This window comes from Brachycentrus maculatus, unplaced genomic scaffold (genome assembly GCF_059751285.1).
Source record: "Brachycentrus maculatus isolate JH-2025_06_01 unplaced genomic scaffold, ASM5975128v1 h1tg000238l, whole genome shotgun sequence".
NCBI lineage: Eukaryota > Metazoa > Arthropoda > Insecta > Trichoptera > Brachycentridae > Brachycentrus > Brachycentrus maculatus.
In genome coordinates this window covers 922,313-945,208 of record NW_028280989.1, presented here as the reverse complement: position 1 = coordinate 945,208, position 22,896 = coordinate 922,313, and the positions used below count along the sequence as shown (strand labels likewise).

Below are 22,896 nucleotides of genomic sequence, written 5' to 3'. Positions count from 1 at the left end.
TAGAAATTTTAATGGTATAAAATGTCCTAGAAACCGAAGAAAATGTCGAGATAAATACCCGGTCGCGGTGTAAAAAATTAATATTTATAAAACTTTCTTCGCACTGATTTTTTTATATACTATTGTATTCTATTCTAAGATCTTCATTTAGATTTTTAACAGATTTCTAGGGGTAGGTCTACAGCATATAGCAGGACTCCTTTTTGAGGGTCTCGCATAAATTAGCGGTGCCCTTAACAATGCTGCTCAAACTGGGGTCAAGAAGAAAAAAGAATAAACATCCTGGAATATAATAATATATAGTCATTTTTTAGGATAAATCCATCCTCAGAACAATTCATTTATCCAAACACATTTGCATGTTGGCATTTCAAATTGACTATTTTTATATTTTTGCATACTTTCCGAGATGTTTGGAAAGACAATTTTGCTGCTGCATTAAATAAAAGAATAGTTTTATTTTATTATTTATTAGAAATAAATGATTTAAATATACTTATATCTTCAACTCTTATTATTAATTGTGTGTGTGTGTGTGTAATTAATGTAATTAAATATATTAAACAAATGGTATCATCAAAGGATCGGTCGCAGGAATTTGTATAGTTGCCGCCAGAAGAGGTTGAACTTGTCCCTGCTTTATTAGAATCACTTTTAAATTTGTCTTAGGGTCTTGCTCTGGCTCTGTTATTTCATTCAAGTCCTGAACTGACTCGTCGATGAAAAATAAATCCTCCACTTTCGATACAAACGTGTAAGGGTGTCCCGAGATTAGCATTGGCACCTGAAACGTATTTAAATCGTTAAATATGTTATTCATAGAGCAATCTACACTAATAACCCATTTATTCGTGATTTTCGTAATTCTTTTAGTACAAACAAGAAATTTACACATTTATCAAAGCAAGAATATATTTTATCAAAAATAATAAGCTAACAAATTTGGCTTAAATTTCGAAAATATCATTATATATTTTATCAGAGAATATTGCTAGAAAAGTTATCCAAAAATACGTTTCCCAAAATATGGTACAATTATTTTTAGATAGAAAACAACAATTTTCTATGACAATGTAAAAAATTATTTAATCCGATCGTATTTTTTTTAAAGCATAAAAAATCTCAAGTGTAGAATTTTTTAGGATAATTAGACTCAGAAGAAAAATATTAATATTTTTCAAAGAATTTTAGAAGGGCCTCATATGTTCTTGAGGTAGCATAATATGGGATTGTAAAAATTTTATGATACTTGCATTAATTCTTTTTTTATAAATTACACATACGAAGGCATAATAAATTGTTTTTCTTAATTCCAATATGGCAAAACAGTGCAATTAATATGAATATTTACTTAACAAATGATAATAATATTAGAAATAAACGGATTTAATCAGATTATTAAAAAAATATTATTAATTAAAAACAATTACTTAGTAAATACCACTAATTCTTAAAATCTACTGTGACATGTGTTTTAATGCATTCCGCATCATTTTCAAACACCGTATTTTGTTTATACGGTGTTTGAAAATGATGCAAAATGCATCGAAACACGTGTCACAGTAGATTTTAAGAAATAGTGGTATTTTCTATTAATTTTTTTAATTAAAAATGGATAGGTTTTACCACAAAATGACTGCCGAATCAATAACGGAAATTAATTATATTTTTAAAAAAAATATGTTCAAAAAACAACCTCCAATTATCACGAAATCATTTTTATTGAATGACTGGATAATTAAATACTGATAAAAGAATATTCTTTAAAAAATACAATTCACGATATTTTTTAATCATTGCTTAAAATAGAAGAAATCATAATTATCTGAGTATTGTAATCAAATATATTATTCAATCTATCTGCAACCTGATAATTCAATGTTTGACTTTTTTAATGTTCTTTGAATTACAAGCTGATTATAGTACAATTAATCAATCATGATTAATTATTATTTATCTTTTCATGTAAATACATGTTAAAACATAATAATATTACAATATTTTAATACACTAAAATAAACTATAATTATTATGTAACTTTGTTTTAAAATCACTATAAATATTTTATTATAACTTAATTATAATATCTACCGGTTTCGAAGCTAACCGCTTCTTTATCAAGACTGATAAAGCTTCGAAACCGGTAGACTTTATAATTAAGTTAAAATAAAATATTAATAGTGATTTTAAAATTTCAAAGTTATATTTTAATTATAAAATGAAAAATCACAAACTTAGTGCCGCAAATATAAATTATACTAAAATAAACCTTATATAACTAATAAAATTTTAAATGTAAAAAATATATATCAGCAGTAACATTCATATGCACACCTACATACATACATACAAATACATAAGTAAATAAATTATGGTATTTTCGGACATGCATAATTACCGATATAAAAGGAGAATAGATTTTATAATATCTGTGATCAGCTGTCAGCAGGAGAGACAAATTAGTAACAGGAGAATCAGAAGACAGGTTCTCTATGGATAGATGTACTTTAAAAACTGGACCAAGTCCTTGCACCTACAAAATTGAAAACGTTTCATATGTAGATCTTTGCTACTGTACTTCATATTCTGAAAACATTAATCTTTCTTTAACCCCTATCATCACTTAAATTATGCTTAGGGCACCACATTGGATAAACGCAGTGTTTAACTTGATCGCTAATGATAACTGTCCTACGCTTATTTGAAATAGATGGCATAATGGAAGGAACTCTACATGAATGACCCACCGCTATATAGTAAAGAAATGGAGAAGGATACAAGAAGGAAGGTAGGACAAGCAGAATGCCATCGTTGGTTAGGGCAATCATGGTTTTATAATTCTTACTAGTATTTGTATTACATTGCGTAATTAGGGCCCTCCCAATTTGTACCTTTGAGTACCATTTTTACCCTAGTCCCTTGAAGAAAAATTGTATTAAAACATATTCAGAAATGGAAAGGCTGTCATGGATATAAAATACAAATGGCATGTGTATATATGTACATACATACCTGAGCTGAAAGCTTTAGCGGTTCAGTTGATCCTGAACTTAAAGAACAATTTGCATTTTTCATTGCATCTAGTGTAGCCTTTGCAACCGTCAATCGAAGCTGACATAGTTCACGTTGAAATGTTTCATGCATTACTGAAAAAACATACATAAAATAAATATAAACAAGCTAACTTATTATTCTCTAAATTTATATAGTCAATTTATATGGGAAGGATTTCGTTAATAAAAATGATTTGATTTTAACAGAATGATAAGTTTTATTTAAAGAACGATAAGCTTTATTTCCATGATTCCAACACAAGGTTATAAATGCGTTGCTCGCGTGGCCTATAGGAGTTTATTGGTTAAATATGAATTTAGTGGAAGATAACTTATCATTTATGCAGCATTTCAAAAAATCATATTTACTATCATAACATAGGGACGGGATAATAATTTTGCAAAATACATTTTAATACCTACAATACAGGGTGTAAATAGTACACATATGTTTTTCTTCCTGTGTATAAACAATGTGATCATATTTGAGAAATATGAATACCAGAATCAGTATATCAATTTCAATAATATTGTTTTGCTTTCATAGAGTAATATTATTTTTAAGTTTGAAAAATTCCCTTAAATAATACAAAATCTCAGAATTGGAAGTCCAAAATAAAATAACCTATAGAATATCGAGAACACGACATTGTACTTTCTAATACTTACGCTTAAAATCTCAATTAGGTAGATTATTGTAATATCCTTATATATATATATATATATATATATATATATATATATATATATATATATATATATATATATATATATATATATATATATATATATATATATATATATATATATATATATATATATATATATATATATATATATATATATATACACATATATATATATATATATATATATATACACATATATATATATATATATATATATATATATATATATATATATATATATATATATATATATATATATATATATATATATATATATATATTGTATAAGAAATGCCTATTATAACTTACAATTATCAAGATAAAATGAAAACTAAGTGTATAACTTTGAAATTATAAATTGTATTACATAAACCTACAAACCAATGGATTGTTCCCTTTCACGCGTCGCTTGCTCTAAAAATAATTTTGATTTTTTAGGCACCAATAATGGACGAGATTGCTGAGCTGCTAAGAACGATGGATGGGCCTTCTGTAGATTGCCACTTGCAAAAAGGTTAAAGTCGGCAGTCCGTTTTAAAATCTTTAGAATCAAAGCGCCATCTGTAAATAATATGTGCTTACAAGTAAAAGTTGAAGGAAAATGTAGTATATAACGAAGAAGCCTTGTCTCCCGGCTGATGAACACAAAAAGTGTTCATCTGCCATTAATTAATATTTCACATTCCAAATCTGAAATATTTATAAATATTGTACATCTTTTTTGCAAGAATTGCTATGTATTTCATTTTCTCAAAAGTATTTTTAACGAAGCAATTACCCTGCGACCAATAACAGCATACCATTTATAAATGTTTTAAATTTATGACAAACACTGAATAATTATTTTTTTACCTGATAGAATTATTGCCAAAACATGTTCTTCTTGTCCAATTTGGCCAAACTTTATGGTAGATACTGTATCTAAAATATTTAAAGGCCAATAAATAAAATTCAATGTAGTGTATTGAAATACACAAAATTAAATTTAGTGTATTAAAGTATATAGTGTACACAGTCAAATTCAACATAGTATAGTGCAGAAAGTTTTAAAGCAAAAAATAATAATAATGCTCTAATGTAATAACAAGTATTATACCTTGCATTTGCATGAAGTCAACTAAATGTTTTCCATTGTAAAATTGTATCAAACCGCCAACCATAGAAACTCCAATCAAATTAGCTCCAAGGTGAATTAAAGGAACCAATGTTATACTAGTTATGCTGTGTGTCAGTGATATTACCCAATTTTTGTTACCCTTGAATAAAAAGTAATCGTAAAATACAATGAGAAATTAATGCAAAACTACTCGGATGGCAAAATTGTACATAAAAATGTTTATTAATCTCAACAAAAGCATATTATACATAAAACCATACTCAAAATATTTTAGTAAAAATATTGAATTCTGGAATGTTCATCATCTGAGAAAAAAAGAATAATAGAAAACAGAAAACCTGCTGCATGACAATTTTATAAATATGTGTACAATAACAGAGGGGGGAAAAAGAAGGAAACAGAATAGTGGAAAGTGCATCATAGATAACAGACTACGGAATTTCAAAACCATATTTTTTTAGCTTGCAGCATTGTAAATTTCAAATTATTGAATTTAAGAGCTAGGCTTTAATTTAATTTATGCAGCTATTTTATCTATGCAGCTGTTTCACCGCTTTTGGTCCAAAGTAAGGTTTTTAAGATCTTATATGACATAACATTGCTCTTTTTTACTCTCCCGCTTCCTCTCTTGTCTTCTTTTTTTCCCTATTTATCATGGTAATGAGACTTCTTCTTAGTGTCTCTTGCAACATGTTTTCAAAATCGTAAATATATAATTTTTTTCTATGTGGAAACCTACACAATAGGTATTAGCAAATCTTGCACATTATATAATCATATTAGTGTAATATGTCTAAGAAGAATAATTCAAGTTACCTTTTTTGTAAAACAATGAACAGTTTTGTCCGTACAAGCCACAACAATGCTATTGTCTCCAGGAACAATAATCATTCCAACCACTAAAGATGTAAGCTGGACTAAGCATTTGCCTTCCAACCATTCTCTTCTTAATACACATATAAATCCCTCCCTGAAAAATATCTTATTTAAATTTTATGTAGTCTTGATAACTGAAAAATAATTTTGAATAAAAATACTTTTAAATACTACCTCGTTGCAATAATTATCCGGTATTCCACATCATAGAGTCCACACGTTTCTAAATGTGATGGGGTACATTTAACAGCACTTACTCTTGCCTAAAATTTAACATAAGAGATTAAATAGTAATATCACTAAAAAAATCTTAAAATAGTTATTTCATTATGATTTATATTTTGTAGGCCTAACCGGCCCATAATTAAATATATGAATTATAATGACACAAAGTGAACTTGAACCTGCAGACTTTTACTCTGTTACATTACCACGGTACTACAATCAGACTCTTTATTAAAATCATATGAAAAATATAAATTTGTTAGGTATTTTTTTTAATACCAAATAAATATGGGTAAAATATAAGTATTTAATGATTTGGCGTTTAATTTGTACAACTCCATTTTAATTTATGTTTTAATTTTTAAATCAAATGCAGATTTTTTTACTGTCAATCGATTCTTCCTTTCCCAGAAAATAAATATAAGGGTACATACTACATCCCCCATTAGCTACTGTTGTCTCCCATAAATTATTACTGCACATGTTAAAACTGTCACTTAGAATTGTATAGCTACATAAGGACCGTCAGTCCATTTAGTCTTCACAGTCGTTTGGAAATGCCATAACAAGGCAAAACAATTGTCACAATATTAATTTTTATGTGTTTTTTTTTTCAAATAAAATACAACTTAGTAGACTCAAAAAAATCTGTGTTTGATTGAAAAATTAATAAATAAATTATTGCGAAGTTTTCAATGATCCTCTTAATTTAACATACAAAATAAAATAAATAAGACACATTTGATAACAATGATGATAGGTATTTTTTGCTAGGAATATGATACTTATTTGACCCTAAATCTTTTTTTGTTAATATCTACATGTTTAAGTGAAATTTAAAACACATTTTATAAATACATATATTTCTTGATTCTTAGAATAATATTAATTTCATTACCTGATGCATCACCGTAAAGGTCTGTGGATCAAGTAAAATAATTTCTCCACTCTCAGTTCCCAATACTAAGCAAGCAACTCCATCTTTTTCTTTTGAATTGATATTTAACTTAGCCAAGCATGTTACAATGGAGAGCTTTGGCATAGGATTCTCACAGTGCTGATTAATAAAAGACAGCCTTTTATCCGCTGCTAGAGAGATCAAGTGTTGAGATTGAGGTGTAAGAGAAGAGAATGACAAAGATTTAAGGGAATCTACTTTTGAAAGAATACTCTCACTGTCTTTAGAGATTCCATCAGAGAACTGAAATAGAGAATAATAATCAGGAAATACAAGAAGAAAAAAGACTTCATATTAAAAGTGATTAAAATTTGTATACTTCAACAAACTCGTATAAAATTGGTGGGACAAAAATTATTTCGCCCAAACAAAAAATTACATGAATGTATGGAATACGAGTACTTCCCAAAAAAATATATCTTTTTTTACTTTTCTACAAATAACTCAAAGTGCCTTTAGTTAAGATAAAGAGGTTTTATTTGAGTCGAGTTGAGGTCAGATAGTATCGTTGACTGCTAAGTCAGAAGCCATGTTTGACCCTCACTCATCCATTGATTTCTATTTTCAAACATAAACCGCTTAGGCATACCAGCAAATAGTAGGTATTGAAATGAATGATTTTTCATTATCATAAGAACACAAAATTTAGTATGAAAAAAATCAATACATGTATTGATTTCAATTCAGTAACTGTGTTATCAGTAATCATCAGGGCTTTTTTTCCATGTAACGCAGTGAAACGGCATTAAATGTTAATTTTTTTTTAAATTTCAAAACCAATTAGACGAAACAATGTTTGCACTTATGTAATTACAATGTATATTTTTATATTTATCATTTATAAATGATAAAACATAGTATTGTAATGAATATTTAAATTATATTTTAATAATAAAAAAAATAGTAAAAAGCTTGACATGAAGTGAGTTCCATGACTTTTTGTTTTAAAAAAAGGCCATTATTATTATTTTGAGTACTGTTCACTCCTTAGGTACAGAAACTTATCACACCTGTCTCCATATTTCTGCTTCCAAAGGTTGTATTTCTAGCGGTGGTAAGTAGAATTTATAAAATAGTTTCATATTTTTATAAATGTAGACACTTGATCCCATGGACACAGCAACTACAGGAGAATTCCTGGGAACGCTCTGTGTATTGTAAAAACTCACTAAAGATGTTGGTATGTCAGGTAGTAATATGTCATTTACTATTGAAGTCCCTTTAAAAACCTAAAAATGTGCAAATAAATAGCATTTTAATTCAAAGACTTAATTCATTTCATGTGATAAATTAAATTTACTGTTAGTATAAAAATCATATTATTATTACAGACATCTTTTGAAATAAAAACAAACTATTTAGCAAAGACGCTCACCTTTTTCATAAAAATACAGCGCCAAAAGTATAAATTCAAATATCAGTATTTTGCTCAAATGCATATACATTTTCTTTCATGCATGATACAGTAAATATTTGAATTACTATACTTAGTTATAATATTCAGCCCATTTTCAGTCAAATCATATTATATAAACAAATAATTAAATGATCCTTAACAAAGAACAACAATACATATTTGACAATATTTAGCTAGGCTAGAATTACAGTATAAAGATAACGCATAGTCAAGACAAATTTAACCTTATTTATATTCGGTATAAAATAAACATTTATTAATTTAATTTTCAGTATCATTCCCTTATATCTAAATAAAATATACATTTAAATCTAGCAGACCTTAAGTTTTGATTTAGAATTGAAGGAACCAATATCGCCAATCAAAAGTTTGTAATCTTGATCACAAAAAATATCCGCAAATACAACATTCATTGGTAACGTATTTATCCCCTGGCCTACCGATCCAGAAACGTCCAGCCATCTCGATATAGGATTTAAATCACTAAAAAGAAAGAAAAAAACACAAATTATTGAAAACTAACGATTGAAATTCGGTGACATAATATAATATAATTTTTAAGGTGAATTTTAAAATATGGTTTTAATTCAAACATAATTGTAATAAAACAATCACCATAGAGCGTTCATTATTATTATTTTAAAAAAAATGTGAATGTTTGACTTTAGTAAATCTGTCAATAAATACCAAAAATCCACGAATTTGGAATTGTGTACAAATTCTTCGTTTCCATGGATACTACATTCACATGAAGTCAATTGAAAAATTGTGCTTTATCAGTTTAGCCAACGTTACGTACCCAAATATATATAAATATATAACAAGAAAAATTCTACGTATTTTTTTAATAATTATATATATACATATATATATATATATATATATATATATATATATATATATATATATATATATATATATATATATATATATATATATATATATATATATATATATATATATATATATATATATATATATATATATATATATATATATATATATATATATATATATATATATATATATATATATATATATATATATATACATATATGTATAAATATATATATATATATATATATATATATATATATATATATATATATATATATATATATATATATATACATATATATATATATATATATATATATATATATATATATATATATATATATATATATATATATATAAATATATATATATATATATATATATATATATATATATTTATATATATATATATATATATACATATATGTATAAATATATATATATATATATATATATATATATATATATATATATATATATATATATATATATATATATATATATATATATATATATATATATATATATATATACATATATATATATATATATATATATATATATATATATATATATATATATATATATATAAATATATAAATTTGTATATTTTTGTTTTTAAGGTTCATAATATCAGTAATAATATCAATAATATGAGAAAAAGTTCTCAGCATCTGGCATATTATAAAAATTAAAATGATTTTTGAAAACAAATAAATATATCAATGACGTTATTTTTAAAAAATCGATTTTTTCTATTTTTATGATTGTCATGTTCTAAATGAAAAAATAATAAATGTACATAATGTACATATAAGTAATTGTATTTTTCACAACGGAGTTGACCGAGTTGACGCACCGTTGAGTTGACACACGAGTTGAGTTACCGCCAGACGAGGCGAAACGAACATCTCCGAATCGCCAAATGAACCGGAACGAAGCGCGGAGCGGCAAACGCAAACTCATGACCGTTCTTTCAAATAGTTCCGCGAAGTATTCCGTCTGGTGTTGGCGTGGCGCGTCCGCGTATATTGGAACCTTAATTTTTCTATTGACAAACATAAATCCAACGTTATTTGTCATTACAGTGATAGTTTAGTCTCCATTATTGGATATATACTATTAGTGAATGTTTTTGTGACAGTTAACATTACCGAGTTAAGTTATTTATCAGAGATGTGGCGTTATCTCTGAACGTCAAACATTTGTGACGTTTCGTTGTTTGATTGCAGACATTACAAACTACGATTTTAGTTTCATAAGGTAAAAATACGACATATTTATATTAACATTTTACTTAAATTAAACAATTAATTACACGCACAATTTCTGCTGTACTCCGACATTCCTGATAGATAGGTAATTATAATATTTATACGTATATATAGGTGTTTTTTTTAGAGGTTTGGTTTTTAAACTGACAACGTTGTTTCTACAGACTGTCAATTTGACAGTTGACAGTTGATTTTTAGTCAGTAAGTTTTGCCATTTCACCATGAATAGACTGAATGACCATTGTCCGCGTAGACGACGCCGGCCATAATGTTACAGCCAATGGAGAGCGCTACAAAACCATGCTTACTGACTTCTTCGTACCTCAGTTGAATGGCATTTATGTGACACAGCTGTGGTTTCAACAAGATGGCGCAACATGCCACACGGCGGGTGCCACCATAAATTTATTGCGGGAAATTTGAATTTATGTATCTTTATAAAAACACACTATTGTTGTACAAACTGAAACACACTTTTATGATTTTATGTATATAATCCATAATATTGTATATGATGCACACAGGTAATCGTGCAAGTAAAAAATATTTCGCCACAATTCGCTGTAACTAAATAAATTACTTCAAGTACTTTTACTCGCGTAGTCAGCATAAGTATGTAGTGTAAAATATATGAGATTTTTTGTATTCAATCATTTGTGCTGTGGTTATGAAATAAGTCGTTAACATTTCAAAAAATTGGGTAAGTAGGTACCGCCAATGTTATCATTCCGCCATGGTAGTACCCACCTATCACAAACAAATGAAAAAAAAACAGTACCTGTTTGTATTATAGCGGAAAAATTAAGAAATGTGATACCTAAAAAAAGAAATATGTAATCTGCGAAGCCTTCCTTCGAGAGGCAGTTGGAGAAAAAATGGGCTAGGAATGCATGGAACATACATTTCGATTATTTGTTTTTATTGGCGAGAATTTAACCCGCGAAGCCGGTTTCGCAGCCTTTCAATATATATAGGGCTTTCCGTTATAATACATGAAAATAATTTATTTAGTAAAATATCAAAGCATGTAAAAATAAAAACCGCTATAACAGGGATCATGTAACTATATGCCCTTTCTTCTATAGATTATCAGTTTTTTATTAGAAAAAAAAATTCTGGGCTTGGGTCACATTCTTGAACACTAATCCCAATTGTCAATATTTGAATGGACCGAATTTCGAAAATCTAATACATACTTATTCCCGTTTTAGTAAGTGTTGTTATCAACATACATAACATGTTGCTAACGATAATAATCAGAAATAGAAGTATGTAATGAACATCATCTATGATTTAATATTATACTTAATTATCTAGTTGAATATCATTAGGTGTTTTATTCCCCTTTAAATTTTTCACTCTTCTTTACGATATTTAAGTATCCTTTTTTTTTCTTCAGTGTTGTCAATATCATCGGAGATTGTCCTATCCTCGTGGTGTGTTTTCAAATATTTTTTTCATATTGTTATCTATTTGAGGAGCAGTGTATCTAAGTACTTGTATTTCAATAACTAAGATGTTTGATGTTTAACAATTTATTCCTAAACGTTTATCATTTAAAATTACTCTAATTCTGTTCATACACCTAAATCTTTTTGCATGACTTATAAGAATATAATAATTAATAACAAAGGGTTATCTTAAATTTATTAAACTTCATTTGTAGCATTCAAATATAGAAAAGGTATCTTTGCATAATATTTTAATCCCTTACAGAGCATTTCTAGCTGTCGAATTATGATATTCTCGTTGTTTTTTTAATTAACACTTTATCTTAAAATAGTCGTCACCGATTCAGTAAATTGCAGTGAGTCGATATTTTAAAATGTATTTAACAATTGCATAAGTTTGTGTCCGATTAGAAAATAAAATTCAAACGGTTTTATTGTCAATCATAGCAACATTTCGTTATAAAAATGTTTCCTTATGTTTCAAAAACTTGTTCATTCCATTTTCTTTTAAAAATATATTTGACTAATTTTTGTAGTTTGTGAGGTAGTATTTTATCATCATTCTTGTCATTTTTACTATCCTGCCGGGTCTGAAAAAAAATCTGAAGGAGTGCTGTCTGGAGGATACAGTGAGCGCTGGGGAATTCACCATTCAACTCCTTTAATTTTCGAAGTAACCAAAAATGATTACTTACGTAATTTTCTATGTAAATTTGCAACAAACTCATCAGTAATTTTGAATATCCGATTATTTTCATCCATGTAAATCAAAGTTCAACGACCAACAAGTGGAGCCTGTGCAAACGCGTCTCATTATCATTGCAACACAAATTTACATTACACACGACATCAATCCAAACGTCGCGCAACTCCTTCATTCTTTGGACAAGAAAAAAATCTATGTCAAACGTTACAAGCGCAATGAAAAGTAAATATGATGTGTTATAAACGTTCCGTTTTCGTTCATTGATCAATGATGAAACACTCACATGTGAAGGTGAATCAACTGGCATTGACAAAACCACGAGAAATTTGTCCATAAATAACTCCCGGCTGTTTGGTATTCTCAGTTAGTATCAGAAAATCGATTTCAAAACCTTCGGCCTTCACTAGAACCTGGAATTTACGGACTGAAAACTGAGACAGGTACTATTGCTTGCTTATGTAATTATCATTGGAACACTTTAGGAGAGACATTATTTTTTATCTTCACTAACATATAATACACGATAATTATTTGTGTAAGTGATTCTCTTCTAACCGAGCCATTCCAAATCATTCTACTTTACGTCACACAATACGTATGCAGTGTTAAATTTCTTAACTATTCAACTGAAGTTCTTTGTGACGAAGTCAATAATAATGCTTTTTATACATGATAAAATATAGCTTTTAGACTTTATTGATTTCTTTTGTTTTTAATGACCTTAATAATACTTATGGGTACATTGAGGGAGTATCCCAGCAACTGCCCAGAGAGAGTCCCGTGGAACTCTTTTAGGCACCTATTTTTAATAGTATCTTGTTACTAATCCGTCATTATTTGTGAAATCTTGTTGTATTTTCTTTTATATTTTTCTTTACTCTGCAGACATGAGAGCTAATACGTTAATCCCAATTAGATGTTCATAAGTATCAATTGTCTTAATAAAGAAATGACTTTAGTGCATGTTTTTAATCTTATCTCTGATATTTACAGTACTCACAAGATTGAGAATGAAGTCCATGGGAACTTCTTCGACTTTTCTTTTTGTTCTCTTTCTCACACATTCTCCCACTGAGCAATCTATCAAAATACAATAAAACTCTCATAACGCTCTTAATATCTAGTGATAAACTTAACATTTTATAAAACAATCGAATCTGTAAATACAGTGTAAGCGATAGTTTTTTTGTTGCTGTCACATTCATTTTTACTACATAAAATAAATTAATATGACCGTTTTCCTTTCAACACATTTCGCAACTTCAACCTTGCCAACCCGTGTTTTTGGTTGACATTATACGAGTAAGTTTACTTATGAGCGCAAATTTGTAAGACTTTTTTATTTCCGTTTCTATAATCTCAAGGTTTTTGTTAATGAATAAAGGCTCTAAGAAAATGTTTCTCAATTAATCACAAAAGAAAACATCGAATTTTCTCATTGTGTTTTGAAATATTAGTTAGATTTTTTTCCTAAAGACAAAGACTTAAATTACAGAATGGATGGGTAATCGAAAAATTATTTATGAATGGACGGAATGGACGTAATTATATATTCATAAAAGGACGTATTGACAATATTTAATCAATAATGAATGGCCTTAAGTCAATATTGACAAAGCTTGAGAAAAACGCAGTAAACTACTTTTCTTTTAATATTTATACTCAATAAGACGTTATTCGTTCATGAAAATAAATACATCTTGCTACCAACAATTCCAAATGGTCAAAAACTAACGGAGTCAAAGGATCAATTTACTTTTAAAAAAACTTAAATTAAGTATATACTTACTTAGATCTTATAAATCAGGCACTTATACACAAAGCTATAATTTTTTGTTGGCAATACAATTAATCGTTTTTTTTTAAGTTTATATGGACTCACTACTTACTAAAGTTTTAAAGAATAATATAGTGACAATAAAGTGTACACGGTATAGGACACGTAAGAATCGTAAATGAACTTTCTGAGTGAAAATTTTCTGTTCAAAATTAATGAAAAAAATATTTACAGATGAATGTTTTCAAAGACCTTTGTGGAACAAATAACCTCAACTAACCATGTTTTTATTCAAAATGTCTAAATGTTATTTAATATAATGTTGGTCGCAATTCTTCAGATCTACTAAATAACGTAGGTATTGATTAATGAATTAAATGTCTACGTAACACGCAAACGTTTTTTAGCAGATACATAATGCGTAGACTTTTTTGTCTTTTCGCTTTTCAATTCTTCATGAAATCATAATAAAATTCCCAGTTGTATTTTCTTTTATACCAGATCAGGTCGTTTAGGTTTTTATGATATTTTAATGGAAAAATAATTTTATTAAATTCTAAAGCCCGTGCTGTGTTAACACGTTTATAATAATAAGTGAACGTTCAATTATATTTCCATTAGACATAAGTCCATTATCACTTATCTTCTCTTGGCTTTGTTTAAGTCGAAAGTTCTCTTTCGATAGTAGGTCATTAGTGACGTGATATACTTGTAATATTTGTACAGTGACCATACTTGGTTCTGTATCATTCATTATTCAATGTGTTTTCTTTAGGATGACCAAAGTGTCTTACGTAACGTAATTAGTATGATTTTCCCTTCAATTGTTGCTAGAGAAATCCGACTCAATTTATCTTTGTGGTGACCTTGTTGGAATTCGTAATTATTGTACAAGTATACATATTTTTTTTGCTTCAATTGTTATTGTTTCCAGTAAAAACTTTGAACTAATTAACATATCGATTTCCTATTTTTAATGACCCTAAAATAGCCAAACTCTCCAAGGAACTTTAGTTTCGTTTCGAGTATACGAGTATGTACATATGGGTGAAAATATCGTTTGTTAATAGATTAATTTAAGTATTTTCTAAAGTTTAGAGTCTAAATCATAAAACACCACAAAATCGTGATCACCATCTCGACGTTATGTCGCCTAAGGTCTGGTCACTGCTCACTGCCTGTGCATCTCTTTAAGATGTTAAGTGTTAAAGTGTCCTCTCACAACAGAGAAGGAGAATTCAACCCCCCACCCAAGTATCCACTCTTATTTCTGATCCTTATTCTAGAATTGCGGTCATAATCTCTAAAATGTTAAAGCTGAACACGTTTAAAGTATGATTTTTTTCATTTAATATTTTTTCTTCTTTTTTGTTTCTAAATAAAAACAGGACTTCACACTGACAGAAAAATTCTTTCGCTGAGTAACTGGCAAAAGAAACATTGTAATAACTGTGGACTTAGAAATATTACTCCTGGTTTCTCTGACATCTTACTTGAACTGAACCTAAAATAAAAGGCATGGGAGCCAAATGTGATAGTAAATGAGCAGGGAAACAGGATCATAGAACCAAAACTTATCTGAATCGTGTATACCCAATAATTTATGCACGTTTTCGCAAAGTATATTACTCTGACTTATTTCGTATCCGTGCGAGTGCTGATCTATCCATCATAAATGCGTGATAAATCACTGGATATCTATCTACATTACCTACCTAGCTCTGTTGGCGTTTCGTGACCATAACGATAAAACCCAGGTATTATTTTAGTTCCGGCTCTCCCTAGCCACTGCCTCGAGAAAAATGCGTCAATTGACAGTTTGATAATGCATTGATTCATCAAATCTGCGCTCTCTTATTTCAGATAATATTTTAAACGGATATACATTGAACAGTTCAGTCATTTGAACTGGTTGTTCGCTTAGTCATTTTGTGGCAGGAAAAATGCTTTTTATTCCTTTCCCGTGACTAACCCTCGTAACGATAATTTCGCCAGATACTCGTACCTAAACCGCAGTGATGTCTCTTTGGTTTCTCAACCTTTCGTCATTATTGTGTCGATAATTATCTATTTTATCAAGTTTGGGCGGCATTCAACGTTTCTCTAGCTACGCGATACGGATGATTTCACTAATAAAGTTTTAATGTCAATGGACTCTCAACTTGCTAGTCACCCGATGTTTATTGACTGAAACCATTTATTGTAATATTTAATATCCTTCATTACTTAAATTATTTTATCTATAAAATGTGCCTTTATAATATAACTCATCTGTTTAAATATAATGTTCAGAAAAAGGGAATGACCGTTATTCTGTACATTTTAGGAGTCTCAAACCCACGCTCTCAATCATTCTTAAATCAGGTTTTTTCGATAAGAATTCTCAGAGGCCCGAAACAAATCAGTATATGTACATTCTACAGTTGATTGTCTAATTCAGACGTACTAAATAAAAACTATTTTAATTGAGCTGCTTGAACCTGTGTTTTTTTAATTCACATTCACCTATCATAGTCAATTAATTTCAGTAGGTACATACGTAACGGAAAATGATATTCAGTAATAATTGAAGACCTTGAGATAAAAACGATACATGTCACAAAACATTTTTTTAAACAGATAATAAAAGCCGAATACTTTTAGGATATTACACAGCGTAGCATATTTTCGCGGCTGATTTAAGAGACATGCGATTCCTTTCTTTAGTTGTGTGACCATGGACAAGGAATCTATAAATGAATGTTGAAAATTTTATAAATTTGTTGTCGATGTCCCAAATTTTTCACTTTCCATATATTTTTCAAAAGTAGTGTACGAAGAAAAGTATAATGAGAATCTTATGTATTTTTATTAGCAGTCTGGCAATAAATAGGTATGTAAGTACATTTTGTTTCTTAACTTCATACGTATTATTACGCTTATTCCAAACAATGTGGCAAGGCTTATTCCCATACTATTATAATGCATGACGTATTTCAAACGACCTTTTATATTTTCGCATACCAAAGTTCTGTCATTTGACCGCAATAATCTAAGACAGTGCGGAGTAAATAATACGGTATAATTATTTACATATACGCAAATTTGAGATTATCATTCGAAAATAGGTTTCAGAACCATGTGTTGTATAATTGATCGGTCGTTTAGTTCCTCCCATGGGACGAATGATAAGTCATATTGACCGCTGAAGAATGTAAATCTCGTCATAACGGGAGTTGGACCGACAACATATTACAGCAGTTAATTCCCATGGAAGTGCTGTTGGCATATCGCATAATCGTTTCATACACACACTGATGCTACCGCTGTCTGAATTGGCAGTTTAGATAAACACAACATGAAATCGCTACTGTTCATCATCGTGTCAATTCAATTACAAAATCATTTATGATCAATAAAAATTATATTAATTCTGCCCCGAGTCTCTCAGTCTACGAAAAGTCCATGAAATAAACATTCATAAACGACTATCTTCAATTTTAAAATTATCACGTATATTCGTACATTGTGCAATCGCTTAAGAATTTCGTTATACAATAAAAATAAGCACCTTCCAGTTTTTAAGTGTTTATCGAGTAAACGATTCCTAATGCTCGTAGATATTCTATGTTTAGATGGGTTTCTAATGTTTTATGTTATTTTATATCAAATTAGAAGAAACCGGTAATATTATGTGTCACTGAATCCAAATTTCGACATTCATTTGAAACGACGTGATTTCTCTTTTTCTCGTTTAAAAAATAACCCTTTTCTTCGTTGGTTAAACTTGAAACTACTTGTATGTACAATATTTAGTTCATTATTGCAAAGGCTAACAACCCTTTAGGTACTTCGTTTAGTAACAATAGGGTCATTTCAACAAAAGGCTACATCAGAACCTTAAATTTAAGTTATTGAATTGTAACGGATATGACCAAAAAATATTTTTTTATTTGGTTTCATTATTTTTGATAGTTGCATTTAGTTAGGAGTTAATAAAAACGATCGAAGCTTCATTTTATACCGATAATTTTTGTAGAGGTTCTGAATATCTAGATCTGAAGTAGATAATTTTTTGGAAATTTAAAGCACTAAACAATATTGGTTTCACAATATTTGTACGACAGATTTACGTGGAATGAAATGTAAAGTCAGCGGCCATAGACTGACCCAATGAGATTTATCAATTCGCTATGCGATTATTTTCGTAAAATATCATGTAAATAATTAGCATTACTAATATTTTTGTTTGTTTTTTTTTTGTAATGCCTGTAAGTGGTATTTGATTGCAATAAATCCCTTGTTTACTAACAGGAAAATCAGATCAACAACTCCCGAGCTACCTACTACTCGGCGGTTAGCTTCCATCCCTTTCTTCTCACTTCTTTCCAATGAAAATCTCGAAGGAGTTTTTGTTCTACTACTACAGGTAAACATGATACAAACACACTTAAGTATAGTATATCTTTACAGGTTCCCGGTTCCCTTCGTACGCTCTAGAGACGAAATAACTTGCACAGAGTTAGCATGCAACCTGTATCGCGTATTATAATATGCAGGTTGTTTTCTATACCAGCCGGTTCTCGGGCGGATTTTGCAGAACCTAATTATTACGTCACCGTCACTCGGAGATGGTCTCAAACGCGATACAAAATGCAAGTCCTACGCAACGCCATACTTTATCAACGTGTTGTGAAGCGTGAAGTAGTGCATGACTCCGTGTAAGGTGTAAACAATATTACGATATTGCGAGGTGTGCCAATTTTTATGCACCAATTAAACAGTAGTTGTCATCTCGAATTATGCACGGGCATGCCTGCATAATACTAGGTTGGTAATCATCATTTATAGTTTCCTTGTTTTTATTCAATCGTTTATTGTTAACTTTTCATACACACTATCAAGTCAGCAATTTCTTCTCACCAACTAACACGTACACATTGCTGGTGTAATAAGCACCTACGGGGGTGGGGTATCTACATTTTAACAGATGTTAGATGAACCGAATAATTACTTATGTCATTATTTTTTTAGTCTTCCCGTTAGCATTTTTATAATCTTTTTGATTATATGTATTGTGAACCTCCAATATTTAGTTTTGATTTAGAATTTCATAGTGCGCATCAAAATAGAAGGTCCTGAAGCAGAAACGTTGTTTTGTTTGCATTTTGAATTCACGTGTTCGATAATTGTCTATATAAAATTTTAATGTAGCAAATATGGCTATAATTTCCATATCTATCTCTTGAGAAATAACCCCCGAATCCGATTGAAAACATGAAAACAGAAAACACTATATTCTTTCAGAGATAATTATTTAGATATTAGTTTTATGCTTCCTCCTTTCATGCAGTCCCACAAAAATATCGCATAACACACGTGATTGTCCATTACTAATATGTGCCTTCGAATGTGTCAATGAGAATCGAGGCCAAATGTTTGTACGGAGCATTTTCAATTTTTCATGCACAATTAGAGACTTTGCCTTGAATCGATGATAAGAAGAACGTTTTTTTGTTGTTATTTTCGAACTAACGGAATTCGATGAAACTAATGCGTTTTCTTCTCATTTAGCTCTTTTTATTATCATGTTTTATAATAAAATCGTAGTTTTATCGTGTCGCCTGCAATTATATATTTTCAAAGTTGTTTTTTCATTTTAATAAATTCAGTTTTTTATTTTATTTTTACTGTGTTATAACATAAACATTTTTGTACAAAGCTTTCATTTATAAATACCAATAAACTCCACTTTCGAAAAATATTTCCTTATTTCTCCTGTTTACCTTATTTCATAAGTAAAGGCCATTTTATATATAATTCAATATTTTGGTAGTAAATCAATCCTCTGTCCTCTTTGGGAATATGTCTTATACTGTATTTTCCTCATAATGTATAAATAATTTAGGAGTAGGTATTGTCCTAGTGCATGACATAAACTCATTTCACCGTTCACACGTTTCATCAAAAACTTTTCACATATTTTGAACCTTATTTGGCATGATTTATTCATGATTAAATTTATTTTATGATATAAAGTACTCGTATCATACTGTCCGATGTCCGATAAATATCTTTGAAAAGATAAGTACTTATGTATAATAATTCACTCAAAGATAGATAGGAATTTCACGTCCAGTTTCGACGTTTGGAAAAAAATCATTTTGTAGAAGATGGTTAATAAATTAAAAAGATGAAAAGATGAAAAAAACTTAATACGGTAAAAAAATATCTCGTTTTTCAAATTCAAAAAAATTTAAAAATAAAAATAAAATTTGGCAATTTTTCTGCTTTTGAGCGAACTATGATCAATGTAGTAAGCGTTTTTTTTTATTTTATTTTATTTTTTTATATTTTTTTAATATTTTTATTATCATTATTATGTTCATATGGTGTTGTTATTATGCCAAATGGTAATACTTACCTCAACAAGATTTGATGATCAAGGAACTCTTACACATATTTATTTGTTTTTTTTTTCAGCTGCATTTTCATTTTCATCGGAATATTACATACGTAAAAATGAACGTCAGTGCGCAATTCAAGCCAGATTAAGACGCTTTTGTACGTTAATATTGCTTACAAAGTCGTGCTTGTTTGGAGGCAGCACCGACTCGTATTAACACACAAACGGAAATACGCGACTGGGGTCTTTACCCTATATGATATGTCGCTCACTCCTTTCAAGAACGTCATAAATCAATAAAACGTCAATTTTCAGTTGTGCATGTTTTCGGAATGCCCAGAAAATGTACTATATCCCAGCAAAAGCGGCATATTTTTAACTTAATATTTGTCCGCTACAAGGCAGAAAGCATTGTTTTTGCATTTTGTAGAAAAGGTATTATTTAATTAAAAAGAAAATAAACTAGTTATTTTTTAAATGGAGAAAAAACTTCAGGTTTAACCTAAAAAGATCTGTTGCACAGTAAAAAGTTCAATAAGTGGCTTGATATTTATTTTTAATATATTGTATAATATTTTTAAACTTTAATAACGTTCTCCTGAAAAATCGAGTTTTTTGATTTATGACGTTCTTGAAAGGAGTGAGCGATGTATGTAGCAGGCACTTGTGATGTTAAATTAAACAGACCTTCTTGAACGAGAAAGTATATTAATATTAAACTGAATTTGTCTTCATTTCGTTTTATGTTCTTGTTTAACTATTGTAATGCCTTTTTTATTTCTTTATTTGCGGTTCTTGATAGTAATGATTTGTGCTTTAGTAGGAGCTTGTTATATAGTGAGCTGCAAAAAACCTCTTTAAAACTAGTTATCAAAACCATTAGACACCGTTACCAAAACCAAACACTTAAATTAAAATATATAATTACAGTTAATAGTATCATCCAAATCGAAATATGCACTGCCAAACGTTTTTTTTTTAAATTGGCGATGAAAATAAGACCCAATTTAGGTTATAACTAATTTGATTCTCTCAATTATATTTGAAAAAAGATACATTAATTTTACAACGAATAACAGCTGAAATAATTGTAATTGGGTTATAAATGTTTTATATCTCTTTCGTTAAATATCCCGTTATTTAAAATGGCAGGTATTCGTTTCAATCAATTAACGGGGCACGAATCGTAAATTGTAATCCAAATATAATAAACTAATGATCAATAAAGCAAATACCAGTTTTTGATGTTTTAACCAAGATTTTTATTACACTTTTAAAATGCCATATTTGTTATATGTATATTTATAGTTGAATAAAAACAAATACATTTTTCCCTGTAAGTAGGGGAGTGTATTTTAGTTTTCCTTTTATGTAAAATTTAATTTAGATCGAATTAATATAATTGGTAGTTTGTTAATATAAAAATTGTAGTGTTGACCTTAATGGACTCGTACAAAAGCTTCTACGAATGCTGGTATAGAACCCCGAGTGCGCTATTATTCTTTTCCTCTTCTTTACTAATATAACCTACTGTTCCTCCTCCATTTCCTTTGCCATCTAGCGGTAATGTCACAATGAGCTCCTTTACTTACGTGGTACGTTTTCATTAAAATATATTCCACTCCTATGTGCGAGAAGATGAATCGGAGGACTGTCCCTAGCTTTGATGTATATTGACAAATATAATCATTTTTTTTAAATGCGATATCTGGCATTGTGATCATTAAAGATTTTTGTACTAATAATGACCCCGACCTTGGGAGTTCCAAGGAGCCTTAAGTATTCCAGGACTCATTCCATTAACAATAATTATTTTCATTCCATCCTTCAAGGCTGCTGCGTATGTAGTGACTGCAGATGACCACACTCACTCGAGACAAAACTTTTTCATATGAAATCACGTTTCGTCGCGGAAGAAAACAATTTTTGCTATCGTTATCTTTTTTTAAGATAAGAAAATATTAAGACAGCATAATTGAGTGACAGTTACATTTCCTTTGTTCTATTATGTATTTTTCCTTTATTTAAGCCAGAAAATTGGATAAACGCTTAATCATAAATACGAGTATCTCCACTAGGATACTTAACGTTGCTTAGTCTTCCCGAGGTGCAGTCATTCTCATATCGACTA

General features: G+C 29.0%; 2 protein-coding genes across 4 annotated transcripts in view; one reads left to right on the top strand and one right to left on the bottom strand.

Moving 5' to 3' along the window:
- Positions 1–516: 516 nt before the first annotated feature.
- On the bottom strand, positions 517–9,032 carry BBS1 (Bardet-Biedl syndrome 1). Its single transcript, XM_088264821.1, has 12 exons — positions 8,951–9,032; positions 8,656–8,818; positions 7,929–8,147; positions 6,859–7,161; positions 5,910–5,998; positions 5,676–5,829; positions 4,839–4,998; positions 4,595–4,663; positions 4,124–4,303; positions 3,013–3,146; positions 2,399–2,533; positions 517–784 (listed from the first exon to the last, which is right to left on the bottom strand). The coding sequence occupies exons 1-12, from the start codon at positions 8,962–8,964 to the stop codon at positions 560–562; spliced, it is 1,845 nt and encodes a 614-aa protein (XP_088120947.1). The 5' UTR covers positions 8,965–9,032; the 3' UTR covers positions 517–559.
- Positions 9,033–10,154: 1,122 nt separating this feature from the next.
- Positions 10,155–22,896, top strand: part of LOC148306538 (uncharacterized) — a 73,124-nt gene continuing 60,382 nt past the window's right edge. For 2 of the 3 annotated variants that reach the window (XM_088264840.1, XM_088264838.1), the window contains exon 1: positions 10,155–10,435. The gene's annotated coding sequence lies outside the window, so the exon portion shown is untranslated. Of the gene's footprint in view, positions 10,532–22,896 lie in introns of all 3 variants that reach the window. The other variant, XM_088264839.1, reaches the window with a different exon arrangement.